The sequence below is a fragment of the Schistocerca americana genome, chromosome 5, assembly GCF_021461395.2.
Source record: "Schistocerca americana isolate TAMUIC-IGC-003095 chromosome 5, iqSchAmer2.1, whole genome shotgun sequence".
Taxonomy (NCBI): domain Eukaryota; kingdom Metazoa; phylum Arthropoda; class Insecta; order Orthoptera; family Acrididae; genus Schistocerca; species Schistocerca americana.
In genome coordinates this window covers 561616327-561635797 of record NC_060123.1, presented here as the reverse complement: position 1 = coordinate 561635797, position 19471 = coordinate 561616327, and the positions used below count along the sequence as shown (strand labels likewise).

The window sequence follows — 19471 nt, the reverse complement described above, 5'->3', positions numbered from 1 at the left end:
TGTTTTGCTCCACTGAAACTAATGAATGTACCAATGCTGAATGATCTTTTCTCTTTCATGTACCTTACACATGAAAAGCCTCTGGCACTAATTTTTCGCACAAAATGCTTGACAAATGCCAAGTTATAGTCCATGAGTAGTAATAATATGGCATGGGAAACATTTCAGCTAATTAGAAATTGATTTTACTCTGATTGTTCTTAACACCTTGAAAAGGAGATTGAAATTACCATAATTTTATATTAATTATTAAAAGCCTTCCAGGAAATGTCTTTCCAAAAAGATGCACATTACAGAGTCAAACAGAAGTGGGTGTGGACAGAATTAAAGACACAGTTGTTCTAACTGATAATCCTCCAGCAACATATGAGATGGCAACGCAATCATGGGTGGAGCTACAATCTATGTGTTATTTCTATTATGCATTTACACCACATATATACCTCAACAAGCCACACCTCCAAATTTTCCCATCTACACCTACCCCTCAAGATTTCCAAAACAAAATTGATTACCACCCACACGATTTCATTAGCTTTTCATCACTTTCACTATCACCTGTTAATTTTCATTATTTTTCATGACTTTCATGACCTGTAGATACCCTACACACTGCCTATTTTCTTTTTATGACAATACAATACGAAATATTAATATCCAAAGCACTGAAATCGAGATTGCAATGGGCTTTTGTCAGCTAATTATAGCTCATGTCGTGTGATCTTGCCAGCCAGTGACAGCAGATATTCAAACCATAGGGCACATGATGTCATCAGCCAATAGCAACACCACTGTTACATAATATGAACACACATATAGGAAAAGTTAATGGCTTAAATTAACGTACATATAGTACGGTTACAAGCAAAGCTAGTTTTCACACGTAAAATTGGTCCTTTTTCGCATGTGCTGTCTTTTAAGATATATCAAACTCAGATGTACCAGCAAAATTTTAAATAATGGCATAAATGGCTGGTCTCCTGGGCCTAACATTTTTCTATGTGGCTGGTCCTCAAAGTGTTAAGTTTTGAATGAGAGTCAACCGCTCTGTGATTTATGAAATTCATCGGACAGTCTCACATGTGACATAATTCATCTTGCTTAAAAGAAAATTTGCTTTGAAAGAAATTCTTCTCAAACCACCATTTGGAATATTTTCTCATGACCCGTTAGAAAATGTAAACAGTTGTGACATCATGCTCATCTGAAACAATATGTTGTCACAAAGTATTGCATAATTTTTATCCTAAAGCCTTTGACACATTTTGTTGCCAGCAAACGCTTTTGTGTGTGCTGTGTTTAGTTGTAAATGGCACATTTTCTTTGCAATTTAACCTTCATTTTGGTGTCTCTCTCTCTATCATTTATGTTTTATTGCTGCTGTATTATTCTGCAGTAGCTGGATAAATAATCTTTGTTAGAGTATCACTTCATGTCAGTCAAAAATTTTTTAAAAAAGAAACAATACTGAAAACTGAAACAATGAAAAATTCCCAGACTTCTAAAAAATTCCCAGGTTTTTTCCAGTTTTCTCTCGGTAGAAAAAATTCCCAGGTTTTTCCTGGTTGCCCCAGACCATGTGGTGCTGGAAGGTGTGTGTATAAGGGGGGGGGGGGGGGGCAGGCAAGATTGTGAGCATGTGTGCACATGCATGCATGTGTGTGGGTGGGGGTGGGAGAATTGTAACCAAACACTAGACTATAGGAAATATATTTTAGGGGCTATCAATTTTAATCACTAGATACACATAAAAACATTAGCATAAGATAAAAAGACAATAAAAATGACATCAAACACATCAAAAGAGTGATTTTTTTAAAAACTGTCCTGCATTTTAATATAAGCAGAATAATTATTACAGTAACTAACAGCTGAAAATCCAGGATGGAATAATGACAATATAATAAAAGGATAGTGCTACTTACCATATAGTGGAGTGCTGAATCACAGACAGGCACAAAGAAAGACTGCTAAACAAGTAAGCTTTCGGCCAAAAGGCCTTCTTCTGAATTTGACCTCTGACACACTCTCTCTCTCTCTCTCTGCCGAGGCAGCCAGAGACAGTGGTCGCGTGTGTGTGTGTGTGTGTGTGTGTGTGTGTGTGTGTGTGTGTGTTAGAGTCTTTTTGTTGTGCTAGTCTGTGATTCAGCAACTCCACTTTATGGTGAGCAGCCATCTATCCTTTTCCTAAATACTGTCAATAAGTAACAGCTGCTGATCTCAAAGAGTTTAAGATGCTGAAAAAGGGAAACTGATATCAATTTTACCTGCTTCACACAATTTCAGTGCCACTTCCATATCTGGGTCATTCTCAGATAAAACAATGTGGAATAATGTAGAGTTTGCTATGCCTGTTGTTACATTAGGATCCCCACCATTAGCTGAAACATTTTAAATTTACTTATTTACAAAGAATATTACACACACGTATTTAGCACAGAGACCCAACTACTTAAAATTTTATACCTAGGAATACATCAAGAAGCATGAGGAGCTGTTCACGAAGTTCACTGGCAGATAATTTCTCTTCACCATTAAGGCCTATTGTTCGTAATGGATTAGTGATGTCCTCTTCCTCTTCTCCTGACTCTAGGCTGCTAAAAAGAGCCCCAGTTACTTTAAAAAGTAAGCTGTAACTCACACTAAATGCTAGCACATAAAAATTTAATAAAATGAAATAACAACATTTCTTTAAGTCATTTTAGTAAAAATAAACTTATACAGAGAACTGAATTCTGTGAAAGTAAAATTTCTAAGTGAAAAGTGCAATGAACAATATCACGCATAATGTAATTTAACAATTGCTGATAAGGAATGAATGTTAACAGGAGAACACACGCTGAATAATGATAATGCATTTATTACTAAATGCTGAAATCAAATGATATGTTTATTACACTTAGAAAGAAAAGGGTTCCAAAACAAAACTAAATTGCAAACTGATGCAAAACTTATAAGTAGGACTGAATGCCTAGTCAAGAGAGACACAGCACACTTAAAGGGGTGATAAGGCAATGAAAGAACAGAGTGAAAAGTGGAGGGGAGAGACAAATAGAGGTACACCAAAACATGTAGAATCAGTGTAAGCTGAGTCCATTTTTGTAGTACAGATCAAACACTTGCTGCCAACTTCTCCCCTGAAAGTTCTCAAGTACTAGTGTTGGAAAGAACAATTCAAAGAGCTTGCATGGTGAAACCGGGCCAGAGATCCGAAATGTTCTAATGTAAACGATTATGTGTATTTACTTTCAATACACTGCCTGTGTGTGAGACTGGTAGCAACTAAGCAGCAGTTTTACAGTTGGTTCTGTCCATACATTGCTGAGTACTCACATTCGAAGGACAAGTCCTGAATGTCTGAGTGAGTTTTAGGCTGCAAGTTTAGGACTGCTACGTGTCATCAACAGTGCTTTACAATAGGGTACTGTATGTTATCAACAGAGCCTATTATGCAGTTTCCTTTGCACTACCTTGGGTAATAATTTTATGTGCCATTTTCTGTAATGCTATTTCTGCTTGTTGCTAACTTTCAGAAGCAAATTTATGTAAAGGTGAATTTATTACATCATCCAGCTTGAGAAGTTAATCTGTGTCAATTATAAAATTATGAGGCAGAATAGCTGGCCAATACTTACATTCAGGAGGCAAACTTCTTAGTACTACCAACAGAAACACACAAAATCAAAAGTAACAGTCCCTGATTTTGAACTATTAGTTCTTTTCTTAGTAAGGAAAGTCACACAGGTAGGGGTGGTTACAAAGAAAGGGCTGGTCACTCAGATCTCATACCCCTGGATGAGAGTGAACTACCTGTACAAGGCCCAAGAATATAAAAAACAATTAATTGAATAAAATTATTTAATTGGATAGCACAACAGTCTTATATGTGCGTTCTGCTGCCACTTGGTGAGTAGATTTTTCATCTATCCAATTAAATAATTTTATCAATAATTAATTGTTTTCATTAATAAATTGAATAAGATGTAGAAATAAATACAAATTAAAATATAATAAAAAATAATAAGGAAAAAGACAATAATAATGAAAAATGAGAGGGGGAAGGGAGGGTTAAACACAAAGAGATGTTAAAGCCCAAAAGATGTCAGGATGCAAGAATATGTTCAAAGGCAAGTTCTAATCTCTTGAGTTCACGGAAACTAATGTGTGAGATCTGACAACAACAACAACAACAACTACATGCATTAGGAGTGAGAGTTGCAGGAACATAAACGGAGTGCACTCAAACCACTTTTATTTACAACAAATTTATCAATTCTGGACCATGACTGAATTGAGTGTAGCTGTCTTTTGCAGCCTTATTTAATAATTTCCTGAAGCAATTAACTCCTTCCCATGGCGTACTAACATTACAGGCTATTACTGCTTTCTTTTAAATAACCAAATGAAAACAGAACACCCGTTCAAAAGTAACCACCACATGAATTAAAAAGACTGAGAGATGAGATGGTCAATTCCCGTTTTGTGGAACACAATTGGGTGCTGCCAGATCCACAACTGCACTCACTCTCACACTTTCTTTTCTGAACAAAACCGATCTCCATGCATGCCTTTCTTCAGCTCACCAAGGATGTGAAAATCACACAGTGAAAGTTCCAGACTGTACAGAGTATGTTGTTGAGTTTGCCAACCAAATTGCTACAGCACAGCTCTCGTCTGATTGGTATTGCGGGGGTGAACGTTATTGTGCAACAAGAGGTTTCCGTCCAAGAGCATTCTTGTGTGTTTTGACTACATGGCATGTCGCAGTTTCTGCAAAGTGTCTTCATAGCATTGTGCACTGATTGTGGTTCTAAGTTAGAGGAGCTCAGCGAGCAGAGGGCCCTTGCAGTCATAGAAGAGGGTCATCTTGACCTTAGCGGAAATTGTATGAACAGCTTTGGATTTCTTTGTAGGGGGAGATGTGGGCTGTTTCCACTAATGGCTTTGGCATTTGCCTTCAGGCTGTCAGATGGAATCATCCTGTTGCATGGTAACACCCACAAGCACACTGCCAATCCGATGAAGGCTATTCTTCAGCAATGTGGTTGGGAAATGCTGGAACACCCTCTGTACAGCCCAGATCTTTCACCATACAATTTTCACATCTCTGGCAACATGGTTTTATTGTCCCAGCTGATTGAAGCAACAAGATCATGTTTATGTCATAACAAAGAAAAAATTGAGTTTAGAGGTATGCTTAAACACTTCTATTTAAAACGTCAAAAAACAGATTAAAGCTGAGTTGGATAAAGTTTACAGCACATCTGTTCCTGTGTTCGCAGCTCTTAGCAATTGGGTAAATGAGTTTAAATGGGGTCGTGCAGCCACAAAAAATGAACAGCATTCGTGATGTCCCGTGGAAGTGACCAACCCTGATATGATTTACAAAATCCATGATATAGTTTTGAGTGAGTAACAAACTGAGGTGTTTGAAATAGTTCAGGCCACAGGTATATTGCAAGATTCAGTGTTTTCAATTGTGTACAAAAGAACTGGATGTGAAAAAAATTTTGGCCTGATGGATGCTGAGTTTGCTCTCAGTGGAGAATATGCGCAACCACGTGGTCAATCCTGAGGCTGTTTTGGCATTTGCTGTCAAAATCCTATTGGGTTTCTGCATCGATACATAACTGTCGAATGAAAGATGGATACACCACTACAATCCAGAGGCTAAGGGACAGTCAAAACAGTGGTGTTTTGAGGGCAAATGGGCTCTGAAGAAAGTGAACACAGTGAGGTTGGCCAGTTAGGTGATGGCACGGTTTTTTGGGATGCACGCAGAATCATCTATCTCAATTACTTGAAAAAGGAGCAAATAAAAACTGTGTAGTATTATGCATTGCTATTGCACCAGTGGAGTGAAGAAATCAAAGAAAAACATCTTCATCTGAAAAACAAACAGACCATCTTCCATCAGAATGAGGCACGGGTGTACACACGCAGTTTCAATGGCTAAAATTATGGAATTAAAGTTGAATTATTGCAAAATACACTGTGTTTGTTAAGGCAAAAAGTCAAGTGCCGGCATGACAGTCCAGAACAACAAAGAAGAATAGGCTGTGAGAAGAGGTCAGCCGATCGCATGCTGACCGACCTCCCTTCCAGGATGACAAAGTGATAGCAGCGGCTCCTATGTGAAGACAACATAAACACCGCACCTGATTGGTGGCGGCCCCAATTCTATAGCAGCTTCAAGATTAGTGACTTGGATAGCAGCATCAATGTTAGGCAGATTGATAGCAGCTTTAACAGTAGCCACCTCGATAGCAGTTCAGGAAAGACTTCTGTCAGTTAGAGGTCAGTGGTCACTGCGAAGAGTGGTTATTTCATATGCTGCCCTTTGCTTGCGACGCATCTGTTTAATTGCCAAAGTTAAGTACTGAATTTGATTACTTGTAATAAAACTCTTTAATATGAGTTGTTTGACTGTTTGTCTAGTGAACCAAGTATGCAGGATTCCTAGTCCCAACAAGACTGAAGACGGGGCTGGACGTAACAGTATTCACCGGCTTTGGCCGGCTATGGTATTTTTCGTTATTTCTGTACATGGAAAAATGGCCAAGTGGATGATAGATCACATTGAACGAGGAGGTCATTGTCCAAACAGATACCTATTTTACAACTCTACCAAAATCTTACCTTTTGAACGTTTTAAAAAAGTTGGAGATATTCTTGGAAAAACATATAGAGTTAACAGGAGACTAAGTTAAAAAATTAAAAAATAATAAATCCTGAAATAATTAGTTTTGCTAACTGTTTCTAAGGACTTACTGAATGAGACTTGTACAAAGGCCGCCAAGCAGTCACGAAGAAAAAATGAACACAGGATAGTAATACAGAATAACATGTTGTGGAACACATACCTGTACAACAAGGGAGGATCAGAAAGTAACGCACAATAATTTTATCTCTCCTGGTATTGCAGCTGAAAAGTCAAAATTTCACAAAGATATAGTTTGAAGTGTGCACTACAAAGGGAATTTTGTTTTTATGTGCAGCTGTACCGAGAGAAGTCAGAACTATGAAACAAACATGGCACATATGTTTCTGTTGTCAACTTGTGAAGGGCAGCGAAGAGTAGTTCAATATTTGAGGGGCCAAAGGGCACAGAGTGAAATTCACAGGGGCACGCATGGCATGTATGGGGATGACTGTATGGACCATAGAAATGTCTCCAGATGGTGTGCATTCTTCTAAGATGGCCATGTAGAGCTTAGAGATTCATTATGCTCCAGGCAGCTGGTAACAGCTGCAACTCTACAGAATGTCAGAGCCATTGAGGGAGCAATTTTGAACGATCAGCATGTGCTTATCCTAGCAGTTCAACATTTCTTATCATGCAGCGTACAATACTGTTCACGACACGTTGAAATTTCATAAAGCTGGTGCTCGCTGAGTGCCTACGACCTGACTGACAACCACAAGAGCCCGTGAATGATGACAAGCTTGGATCACTTAACACATTACGTTGCAGAAGGGCATGACTTTCTGAAAAGAATAGTCAATGGTGACGAGTCATGGGTGTACTGCTACACATCCAAATTCAAGCACGCCTCTATGAAGTGGAAACATGCCAGTTCCCCACTATGTTCTGGGATATGTATGTGTGTTATTGGTTAACTTTGATGAGCACCAGACCACTGTGAATGCTGCAGCTTACATTAAAGCGTCGGTTAAGTTGCGTCATGCCCTTCTTGACAAGTGCCACAACACTAATGCTGACAGTGTCAAACTTCTTCGTGACAATGCTCGGCCCCATGTTGCTGCTCCTGTTCGTGAAAAATGACAAAATTTGGGTGGGAAGTGCCCCAGAATCCAAAGTACAGTCTCGACCTTGCACCCACAGACTTTCATCTGCTTGGTCCCATGAAGAAATTCCTGGCTGGTGAACACTTCGCGACAGATGCGGAAGTGAAATCAGGAGTCTACAGATGTCTATACTCTGATCAAATGGATTTCTACAAGCAGAGCATTCTGAAACTGTTACCATGATGGGAGAAATGTCCTGAGAACGTTGGTGACATCTAGAAACATGAGTAAAATGTGTAAGTCCATTTGCGATTTTTTTTGTTTTGTTTTGTATTAAAACTTTCTGGCAATAAAATTATTGTGCTTTACTTTTAAATCTTCGCCCATAGAGCAATCATAACTTCAATGTTAACTAAGTCATGGGAGTAACATGGAAAACTGCTGGGACAAGCACTTCAGAACTTCATAGGGAAGAACTAGAACTAGTATTGCAATGCAAGCTTGGTTGTTGTCATGCACTTGGGTTCAACTAAAAGGAGCCTCTAAAATTGTTTTCACTTTCAACATGAGCATTTTTCTTTCCTTTGAGTTTACTTACTTTTTCATTTTCCCTTTCAGTGTTACTGTATTGTGCAGTTTCTGTAGCATTATTTTATTTGGTTTCACTCGTCTCCATCATTCTCCCAATTAATTTTTTTTGTTGCAATCTATCTCATTCCCAGTCTCTCCTCTCTTCATCTCTCAGTCATTGATAATCCTCTCCACTACTGCTTACATTCTGCATTTCACAAACATGTTGCTGGCATTCCATTGTTGATTTCTACACTGCTCCTGTTTGACTATGCTCTCATACATTTGGTGTAATGCATGACCATTTTAATTAACCCCCAAAAATTCTGTTATTAGCAACCTTAACCCTCTCGATGGGGGAACTACCATCCTGGAAACTAATTTAATACAGTACTTTTCCTCCTCCATGTTTCTTGCTGCTGGGTTGTGTATTTCAGACTTCCACCCGCACTACTGCAGGAACCCTAAGAAAAATTGACACCTCGAGGTGTCAGGTATTCTGCCAGATATCAGCATTGATCATGTACAAAATGTCAACAATGTACTTGTGTTCATCAGGCGCTACCTGACACTGTTGATCGAGTGGACTGTATCCAGTATTTACACCTACTGGTTCCCAACCCCCACCTACCCCCCCTTCCATCGGCCTCAGGTGTTCCATCTGCGATCTGTTCTTGCTAGAAGCATCCTCAGGGATCCTATCTTCGGCCCAGTATATGTACACGTTAGCTGGTGATCCAGTTTTTCCTGTTTGCCTCCATAGTCAGTTCTTGGCATTCCATCTAGGGTCTCTTCCCCCTAGAAATACTCTGAGACATTCTGTCTTCCACACCTAGTGTTCCATTTTTGGACCAGTACGTCTGACAGAGATCTGGCATTCTGCTCTCAGAACAGTGCTTCTGGTGCTGTGTCTGGGTTTGTTCCCCAAATCCACATTCTCACTTATTCTCTTAGTTGAGTTCTGCTGCTACCGCCATTCCGTTTTTAGAGACTCTAGAGCTTTATTCCTGGCTTTGCTGAGTTGGTACCAAGTGTAACGAATCATAAGTTTTTCCACCAACTCTATCTGTGCTGACACTCTTATATGACTGACACAGTCAATATCTGTGGGTCTGTGCCAGAACCTTCATTTTTCACAGATCATGTCAAGATTAAGTTCCAGAAAGTACTCAGCAATGGCTGATTTAGTTGTCTGTCTCAGTTGGATGTGCTGATGTTCTTTGCCTCTGAAGTCCGTATCCTAGTTCTTTGTCCAAAGTATGATACGCCACACTGGTATGGTATATCATAAATTCCTGGTTTGTGTAGACCAAGGTCATCTTTCACGTTTCCCAGTAGTCCTCTAATTTTGGTGGGTGGACAGAACATACCCTTGATGTTACGCTTCTTGAATCCTGGTGACTTTGGCAAAAATAGATCCCACACAGGGCAGGTAAGCCACAGCCTTTGCTTATCTTGCACTTCTTCTCTATCATGTGGCAGAGAGGCTTCTTGAAAAGTCTTCTGCATGTGTTTGATCGTGTTACAAGTTTTGCAGAAGACTGAGAGTAGATGCTCTATTTCTAATCTCAAACTGTCTTGGTCTGTCAAGATGTGTATCCTGTGGACCAATGTCTTTAGAACTCAATTTTTCCCTGCTGGGTGATGGCATCTGCTAGCCTGCATGTATAAATCAGTGTGTGTAGATTTGTTATAAAGACTGTGGCCCAACACCCCATCTGGTCTCCTCCTGACAAGTACACCCAGAAATGGCAACTCCACCTGTTTCCACTTCAATGGTCAACTTTATATTTTGGTGGTGTGAGTTAAGACATTCCAGAAACTCAATGAGCCTCTCCCTATCAAGAAGCCACCTCCAAAGGTATCACTTACATACGTGGAGACTGTTGCGAATTCATATCTAGCTGCCTCTATGTCTTCCTTCTCAAATTTATCGAAAAACAAATTGGCAACCGCTGGAGAATGGGGGCTGTCCGTGGCTACCCTTTCTGTCTGCTCATAATATTGGTTCTCACACAGAAAATATGCTGAAGTCAGCGTACATCTGAATAGAATCATCACAGCACTGTCAAATTCCTCAGTCGTCAGTTCTTGTGAGCTTTTCAGTGTACCAAGGTACACACGGAGACCACACCAAACCTGACCATTGTATCAGATTCCATGACATGTAGTAGTTCAAGATGTTGCAAGGAGTCCTCCAAGTTGTTGATGTGTTGAACACACTTCACCACATATGGGCACAGAAGTTTCTTCAAATAGTTAGCTGCTGGATATGCTGATGTACCACGTTACTGACAATTGAGCGTAATGGCACACTTCTGTATACTTTTGGCAGTCCATACAGTCTTCGTGGAACTGATGCCCTAGGTTATAGTTGTTTGTTGATGTTGTCAGGCATGCCTGTAGCTTTCAAGAGTTCCATGGCCTTTTTGTCCATTTTGTCAGTGGGAGTACATTATTGGGTCTATCAGAAACTGAAGAACTTTCTGATCATGATCAGTCTGCTGCATAATGAGTCTGCTGGCAAAACCACACTGTTACAGTTTTCCTGAAGCTTCTTCATGCCAGTCTCAGCACTGGAAAAATTCAATTAAGGCGGTTTTGTCTCAGTGATCACCCTACAGGTCTCCTGGCAGATTTCTTCTGCCACATTTGGTGGAAGTGTGTTGGCAACTTGTCCCACCAAACTGATTAAACATGAAACAGACAAATTCCTTGAAAGTTGAGGCACCATATCACATCATCCCCAGAGCAGCAAAAAAGATGAAACATAAGCAAGCATAGAATTTATGAGGGGCAGCATTAGGGATACGTGTCACAGGCTCGATTTGGTGGCCAGGGAGCATGTACAACTTTACCTTTATGTGGCAGCCTCCTTGGCAGGTAAAGACTAGGAATGTGTAAATAGTGCCATCTGGTCTCTAGCAGAATGCACCAGGAAGTATGCCTCTGTGTGCCAGTATGAAAAGTTTGCCTGTATGTGTAAAAAGGCTCAGCAGATGAAGGATACTTGCATTGTGATTAACTGAAGTGGCAAGCAGATTGACAAAACCACCTTCAAGTTACTCAGCAGGGGCTTCAATTTCACAAGTACTCCTAGGGAAGTATCCATTCCAAGTTTCATCAGTACAGTAGAGCAAGTTGCCACACATTTTCACCAAAAGTGGCACAAGAAATCTGCAGGAAGACCTGTACAACAACTACTAAGACGAAACCTCCTATTTCGAACATTTCCAGTGATGAGAGGTTGGCAATCAGGAAGCTATGGGAAGAGAGCAGCAGAATCATGACACAGGGTACCTACTCAGCAAAGCCTGGGATTCTGCACTAGAGCTACTAAAAACCCAATGTGGCAGCAGCAGAACTCAATAAAAAGAAGAACTGAGAATTTGGATACAGGGAATGAACCCCAGACAGGGCACCAGAAGCACCATGATGAGAACAGAACACCACCTTGCAGCCAGGGGCACCAGACCAAAGATGGAACATCTCAAGACACTTCCAGTGGAAGGACAATACGTGGTGGGAGGCAATAGGCAATAAATACTGGTCCCACTCTAGTCGACTAGCAGCCTTCTCAGGTAGCATATGACAAAGACAAACAAGTCACACTGTCAACATATTATGCATGGATGACACTGATATCAATTTGTCAACAGATCACCAGGAAAGCCTGAAGAATTACTAAGAAAACTTGTAATGGTATCCCACTTTTCCACACTGTGTTTTTATGTTAAAGATTCCTTGCTTTACTGTAGTAAGTATATTAAGTGGATAAGGTGGTACAACCAGTGTAATCAGTTCTCATGTCTTCAGCCATTTTCTCCGTAATATAAAACAGTCACACTAAATATAAATTTCAATAACTGCTCTCAGTGTACTGCCAATGACTGCCCTCAGTGTACTGCCAGTGACTACAACAAAATATCCTATAAACTTGAGTACTGCCAAACAGCTTGCACAGACTGATTCTAGTACCATCTAAAATGGGTATACATTGTGATTTTTCAGCATGACAGTCCAGCACAGAGGTGCTCGAATCTGACAAAAATGTAAACACACATTATAATGTGTGTAAAGAAACTGAGTGTAGCTTTTGAAGTAACTGTTAACTCACTTACCTTGCACTCTGATCACTGGAAATGAACACACTTTGTTGTAATACAACATCCCTTGTGCTACTAAGTAGGTTTATTAAGTATTCCATAGGACTTGGACTTGCTCGCTGAAGTTCCGATGTTGGTATGCGTAAGTTAGGATTTGCTCCACGTTCAACTAGTAACTTTGCTAAACCCAAATGTCTTTGATGTTTTCTAAACTCTGGATCTCCTGATAGTACTAGTGCCAATGGTATTTTCACAAAAGGGCCTGAAAACAAACCAATTACTGAAGACTTCAACACTGGAGTGAAAAACTTACAACTAACACATATTCAAATATGTAGTCACTTTCACACTTACCGTACACAAGTACACCCCCTATGTGCATAACACATGAGGGAGGAGATGGAAAACATGAGAGATAGTAACTAAACAAACACTGTAGGTGATAAATTTAATGGTGGTAAACTTCTTTCTACTTCTAACAGAAATCTAATTCCCATTTACGAAAGCTCAATTCAGATTAAAAATCTCTGACAAAGTTGATTACACTAATAACATGTGTTGCATCTTTTAGAAAGAGAGAACTGCTCCTAAAACAAATGGCTTAGAAGCCTTAAAATTATACTGTAAAGACTGTTGTTGTTGTTGTTGTTGTTGTTGTGGTCTTCATTCCTGAGGCTGGTTTGATGCAGCTCTCCATGCTATTCTATCCTGTGCAAGCTTCTTCATCTCCCAGTACCTACTGCAACCTACATCCTTCTGAATCTGTTTAGTCTATTCATCTCTTGGTCTCCTATAAAATATTATATTGTGATCTTAGAGGGGAAAATAAAAGTATCATAAAAAAGTGAAAACCATATGGAACATCACCAGAAGCAAAATGAACTGAAGCACCTTTCTTTTATAATTGGACAGATCAGAGTGATCTCTACGATTCTGGTCTCCACGGGTTTTCACAAAGAATTCAATAAACCATTACTTGTATCCCAGTTGGATCAAAATAGTTGCTCCAATACCAATGCTGTTTGATCAAAGTCCCTATATCATGCCATAGCCAATGATAGCTGGTGTGCACCTAGATTCACATGGGAAAATCAGCTGACCCCAGTTTGCCATGTCGGAAATGTACTGCACTTGGAGTATAGTAATAGAAATTGCTGTTTACTTCAAGGGACACACTGCTGGCATGGAATTTTAAGCTACATGGTTTACTGCTCAGATTAATTACTACTCTTATTATCACAAAAACACTTCACGGACTCTTTGGTTACCTGTTCTCTATCCTACCTGGGAGTAGTGTAGTTTCACACCACCATAAGCACTAGTGTCACCAGATTCACTTTAATTTTGTTAACTGCTGCCCATAGTAAGAAGCTCCTAGAGCAGGAAGGTGTTTCCTGCAGCAGCGGCAAAAACCAATTTGTACACACATTTAGTTTAGTGCCTTTCTTATACACTTCTGAGAAGATTTGACTAACTGTTCATTTATGTGTTTTTAGCAATGTTATTGATTTGTTTCTAAGTTTTGTGTATTTTGTAATTTTTAGTGTCCTGTGATCTGACTTTGTAGTGTAAATTTCAGTGCTGGTTTTCAGTTTTCTTGTTTATATTTTATGTGCATCAGAACTTTAGTAGAACAGATGTACTCTGCCTACAATACCACAGTTAGGTAACTTGAACCCCTATTGTTGTCTGCTTGTACTTTCTCAATTAGTGTTATTGCTTGGTTGCCACAGTACATTTTATCTTGATTTTTATGTAGTTTCTGTGTGACAGGGTTAGGTCCTGTGCCGGCCGCAGTGGTCTCGCGGTTCTAGGCGCGCAGTCCGGAACCGTGCGACTGCTACGGTCGCAGGTTCGAATCCTGCCTCGGGCATGGATGTGTGTGATGTCCTTAGGTTAGTTAGGTTTAAGTAGTTCTAAGTTCTAGGGGACTTATGACCACAGCAGTTGAGTCCCATAGTGCTCAGAGCCATTTGAACCATTTTTGGTTAGGTCCTGTGCTTACTGCTAGTGAATGGCAAACTGGTCACTGCCTGGAAACAGCTACAAGCTGTGTTGGCCATGGTTGACGGGTTTCAGGTTGTCACAATACTCTGCAGTGATTTGGGGACACTTGTAAAGAAAGCTGTAGCACCTCTGGTACCACTGGAATCCACATTGTCACAGTGTCTTCTGATGCACAGCAGTGATGGATCTGCATATCCCAGGAGGAAGCCAAATGTGCAAACTGGTAATACAGTTACTGCCTAATGCCTCAGCAACAGCCAAGAATGAGGTGATGTCCTATTTTGTTAATACATTTCAACCATCAAAATAGTCTCATCTCCTACCAAGTCTCGACAAACACAGAGGAAGGGCATGCTGTCACTGAGAGCTTCAACGTTAGGTGAGTAGTAGAACCCGCCAGAAAAATAGCAGACAGGTTGGGAAAGCACGTAAGTGTGCTGACAGTATGCTTGCAAGAGGTTTTGTCTAAGATCTGGAAAAGACTGCTGGTGTGTACTGATCACATTGTGTGCAAATCATAAATTGTGTCAGCACGAATGACACATGTTGTCTATGTTCTGAGGTCATCCTCATTTCATATAGATCGTTTGTTGAATAGTAATGACAGCTAGCCTCAGAGAGCTTATTGCTAGGATAGGCCTGCAATCATTTAAAATGATAATCCCACACAAAAACTTTGAAAATCCTGGACATCTGAATCAAATTGGATTATTTTCCTGGACACACACACACAGTCTATAGACCATAAGCTGGCCGATGGCCACAAGGTACCATGGGGAGCAGGGACATGAGAGGGGGAATGTTTCCTTGCTTGCATTTCAATGCTGATAAAGCCAGCGGGCACATGCCTCATCCCATCAGATATTAATTAATATACTACAGTAACGAGGATTCGTGAAAGTGCATTATAGAGACGTTCATGTTCAAACATAGTACTAATTTGCAGCAAGGAATATGAATGTAAATTAAATCAGTTTTAATACAGATCAATGAGTAGAAAGCAAATGACATTTAAAATACAGTATTCAGATGTCTGTCGAGTGGGGAGGTGTCACGGTTCTCAATAAAAAAGCATGCAAAATACAGTGTTTTCCAAAATGATCTTTACAACTTTGATCAGACATGTTTCGGAAGGGGGAGAGATAGAAACGTGCACTTTGCAGCATAATGTTCATACACAACTAAGGTCCTATTAGCTGCCTAATAGAGTTTAGTGTGTTAAGGACACCATATTATCTAGACCCAAATTTGGGACACATTAAAAAATTTTAAAATTGAAAAAAAAAAAAAAAAAAAAAAAATCCTTAATTAAATGTGAAAATGTAAACTCTCACTTTAATTTGTTACAAAAAGTACAATAATATATATTTTGTTAGTACCTTCTAAGATGGGGTGGGAGCAAACATATAATATTTGTCAATGTCTTAAGTTTTCTTCAGCATGTCTATATTCTTCAATAGCATGTGAAAACATTCAACTCAAGTTTCATCACAATTCAGTTCAGTCACTAACATCGCTTTTGTAGTTTCTACAACAAACTGTGGGTTGTCGCAGCTCAATACACTTAGGGTTGCCATACCTAGCTGGGACCTCGTTGGGACACTCTGAGATGGTGTAGAAATTAAGTAAAAAAATTATTTAATACAATTACTTTTTATTTAGAAAACAATTACATGGAACTTGTTGCAGCAGAAGTAGTTAGTACACTATATTTTTTGGAAGATTTCACCTTTTTCAGCAAGTTCCTTTCCCTTTTGCATATTAATAACACTCCTTGCAAGTCAGCTTGCAGTTAAGCTGGCACTGTAAGATTGATTCCACAGTCCCTGGCAGCAATTGATTTCTTTCATCAGTCCTCTGGGCTGACATCAGTGAAAATATTTCCACAGTGGTGTTGTGTGATGCAATAGAAAACAAATACTCACATAATTTCAGCAGTTGTCATATGTGTTCAGGATTTTTGGTCTCCTTAAGAAAGTAAATTCACTTTTCTTCCACAGAGTGTTTACACTTCCATTCTTTTGAGTCACGGTTGGTTTCTAAAATGCTCTTCGCATACATATATTCCTGAAAACAAATGCTGCCTGAAATACTCACACTATTTTCAGTCAGGTATATAATAGTCTTTTCAATCATCACCCAATCCAGGATTTCAAATAGTATCACCCAATTAAATACTTGATATTTATTAAAAGAAATAGCCCATTTCTCTAAGTAATCAAATGCTATAGTATACAAAGGCACCGTCTCTTCCTCGAATTTAGAAATCAGATTAATTGTTACGTGGTTAGGATTCACATTCCTTAATTTGTTCAAATTTATCTTGGTTTGCATGCCAATAAGACTGGCAGTCTTCCTTTCATTCACACATCTGAATGCCGGTTGATATATTTCTTTATGCCATTATTGAGACACTATTCTTCCCCATGCTTTTTATATTTTTTTCACACAGAGCCAAGTTTGACTGCAGACACATGAAGTAAATTTCACTGATCAGATTACTGAAAAAAAAAAAAAAAAATACCTCAAATTATTTTAGGTGATCTATTTTCGGCATCAAAAAATTGTTTTAATGGAATCCTAAGATTAAGAATTCTCTCAACAGTGGGCATAAGCAACAGTGAGATAGAAGAGGCTGATGACCGTCATCAACAAATAAGCAGAACTCTTCCAGCTTCCCTGTCCTTACTGTGTATACTGAAAAATAATTAAATATTTTCATGACGATTATTTTTATGTCGACAGTTAAAACTTCAGCTGTACTTTATATAGTATCGTGGAGAATATGGGCAGGGCATCCAATGCCTTATATGTTTTTTCCTTGTTCTTTAATTTGGTGAAACACTATTCTGATGGCCGCGTCGATGATGCCCTCCAAAATTGATATTGGTATTGTCTCCACAAAACATGATTTATTTATCTAATGGCATTTGCAGTTGCCTTAAAGTGACTAGACAAAACTTTGCAATTGTCTCCGATGTTTTGTTATTCAACGATCAAAATTCCAACATTACCTATCGGATTCTGTCAACTTCAGTAAAGTTATGAACAACTAAAGGAATCATCTTTACAGCTTTGTGTACCTATGCCTTAAAATGAAACTTCTTGCAATTTTTTTGTGCATTTGGACATGGAGTGTGGTGCGTGGATATTTTAAACAATCGCTGTAGCTTTGGTCCTGGCTGTAGACTACTTTCCAGTGACTTTGGAGTGAGGACACATTGCGGCATTCAGTTTTACAGTACAGCCAAGAGAACTGAAGGACAGATGTTGCTTGACAACATTATAGCCTTCTGTTAGTTCTGCAGCAGCAACGAGCAGTTGTTTCTGGTTACTTCTTTGATCGTGAATGTAGAAATTGGCTTTGATATCGATACTGCCGCGAATCTATTTGTATGATTCTTCGTAGAAATGTGATGCCTCACATCTGCCTCACCTCCGTCGAGTTATTTAGATCAAGCAGCTACAAATCTCACAACGCTTCCTGGTCCTTACATCCTTTCTTGACAAAAGACCACTCGTTTGTGTAATCATACAAAAAGTGACACTTTCTCTTTCCATCCTTTGGCATTTTCATAGGTTATGATAAGTTTATGAGATGGTTAACGGTCAACAATAACACTTTAGTTGTCGAAGTACTAGTCACTACACACTTTGCGCCCTATATTCAAACATTATGTTACTTTCTTTCAGGAGTGCTAGTTCTGCAAGGTTCGCAGAAGAGCTTCTGTAAAGTTTGGAAGGTAGGAGACGAGGTACTGGCGGAAGTAAAGCTGTGAGTACCGGACGTGAGTCGTGCTTCGGTAGCTCAGTTGGTAGAGCACTTGCCCGCGAAAGGCAAAGGTCCCGAGTTCGAGTCTCGGTCGGGCACACAGTTTTAATCTGCCAGGAAGTTTCATTATGTTACTTGTTCGTATTACGTTTAGAAAGTTTAGTCCTCTCAGATCGCTTTCAAATGGGAACCGCGCGATACTTCCTCCTCGTGCTGTTTAAACAGCTCCTGTTCCGTAGTATTGGAGAGGTCTAGAAGCTGCTTGCATCATCAATACAGGATGCAATGTCATCTGTGAGACGACTGTGAATACAAACTTGTTGACATAAATACAACTAACTGAGGCTGCATTTACATGCTGCGCTAACAGATGATATTACTTCAGGATTTGAGCCAAGCTCGTAACAGCATGCTCCAAAATTGGGTCTTGTTGGGATGTCGGGGCAAGAAGGTGCATAGCGGAGACAGTCCCGATATATCCAGACAGATGGCAACGCTACATACACAACTTATTTGAGAAAATACGTTATCAATAGCAGCATACTAATACAGGTGAAATGGAAATCTAATTCAGGATAAATCGTTACATAATTTCTGATAAATCCAGGAGAAATAGGTGTCCCAAATTACTTGGGAAAATATTCGAGGGCTGAGAGAGAAAAACCAAGACTGACACAAGGGGGGAGGGGGGGGGGGGATGACGACGACGATGACAGGGATGGCGGGAACAGATGTTAACCTTGATTATGTGCGCCATCTTTAGCACACAGGACATCAAAGTGATATTCCAGCTCCATGTCTAGCCTAACATATTCTCATTAACGTGTGCTGTAGCACTATGACGTGAGCTCACAGTTCCTGCAGTCCCGCCAAAGAAAAAAAATGTAATGGAGTTCCACAGGACCAGCGTGTCAGATCTGGTCTGTACTAACCATTTCACACACTGTCAAAATTGTGGGAGTGGAGGGACCAGTAAAAAACTTGAATGAAAAAAAATTAAAAACAGCCTTAAGTGTGTTTGAACATTATGAAGCAAACTGCACCTTTCTAACTATTCCCATTTGTGATATATACGTAATCAAAGAAATACAGATTATTTCTAACAACCTGTGTGTGTACAGGTGAGCATCTAAGCAAGCTTGCCGCTTGGTTTTTAGTAGACTAAAACGAAGTAACCACCAAAGGGCCAGTTCTCATTTAAAGAATTTACCTAAGGTTTATTACAATCTATTTACTTCCAATCAATGGAATTTCAGCAGACACGAAA

The 19471-nt window shown here is 39.5% G+C and overlaps 1 protein-coding gene across 3 annotated transcripts in view; it reads right to left on the bottom strand.

Annotated features, from left to right (window-relative positions):
* LOC124615441 overlaps window positions 1-19471 on the bottom strand; it is a 79116-nt gene that overhangs the window by 38883 nt on the left and 20762 nt on the right. The window contains exons 2-5 of one of the 3 annotated variants that reach the window (XM_047143331.1): window positions 16358-16499; window positions 12441-12687; window positions 2467-2597; window positions 2268-2381 (exon numbers count right to left, since the gene is read on the bottom strand). In XM_047143331.1, the coding sequence (XP_046999287.1) occupies window positions 2268-2381; window positions 2467-2597; window positions 12441-12526 (331 nt within the window). In that variant the 5' untranslated portion in view covers window positions 12527-12687; window positions 16358-16499. The remainder of the gene's footprint in view (window positions 1-2267; window positions 2382-2466; window positions 2598-12440; window positions 12688-16357; window positions 16500-19471) is intronic. The other 2 variants (XM_047143329.1, XM_047143330.1) reach the window with 2 other exon arrangements.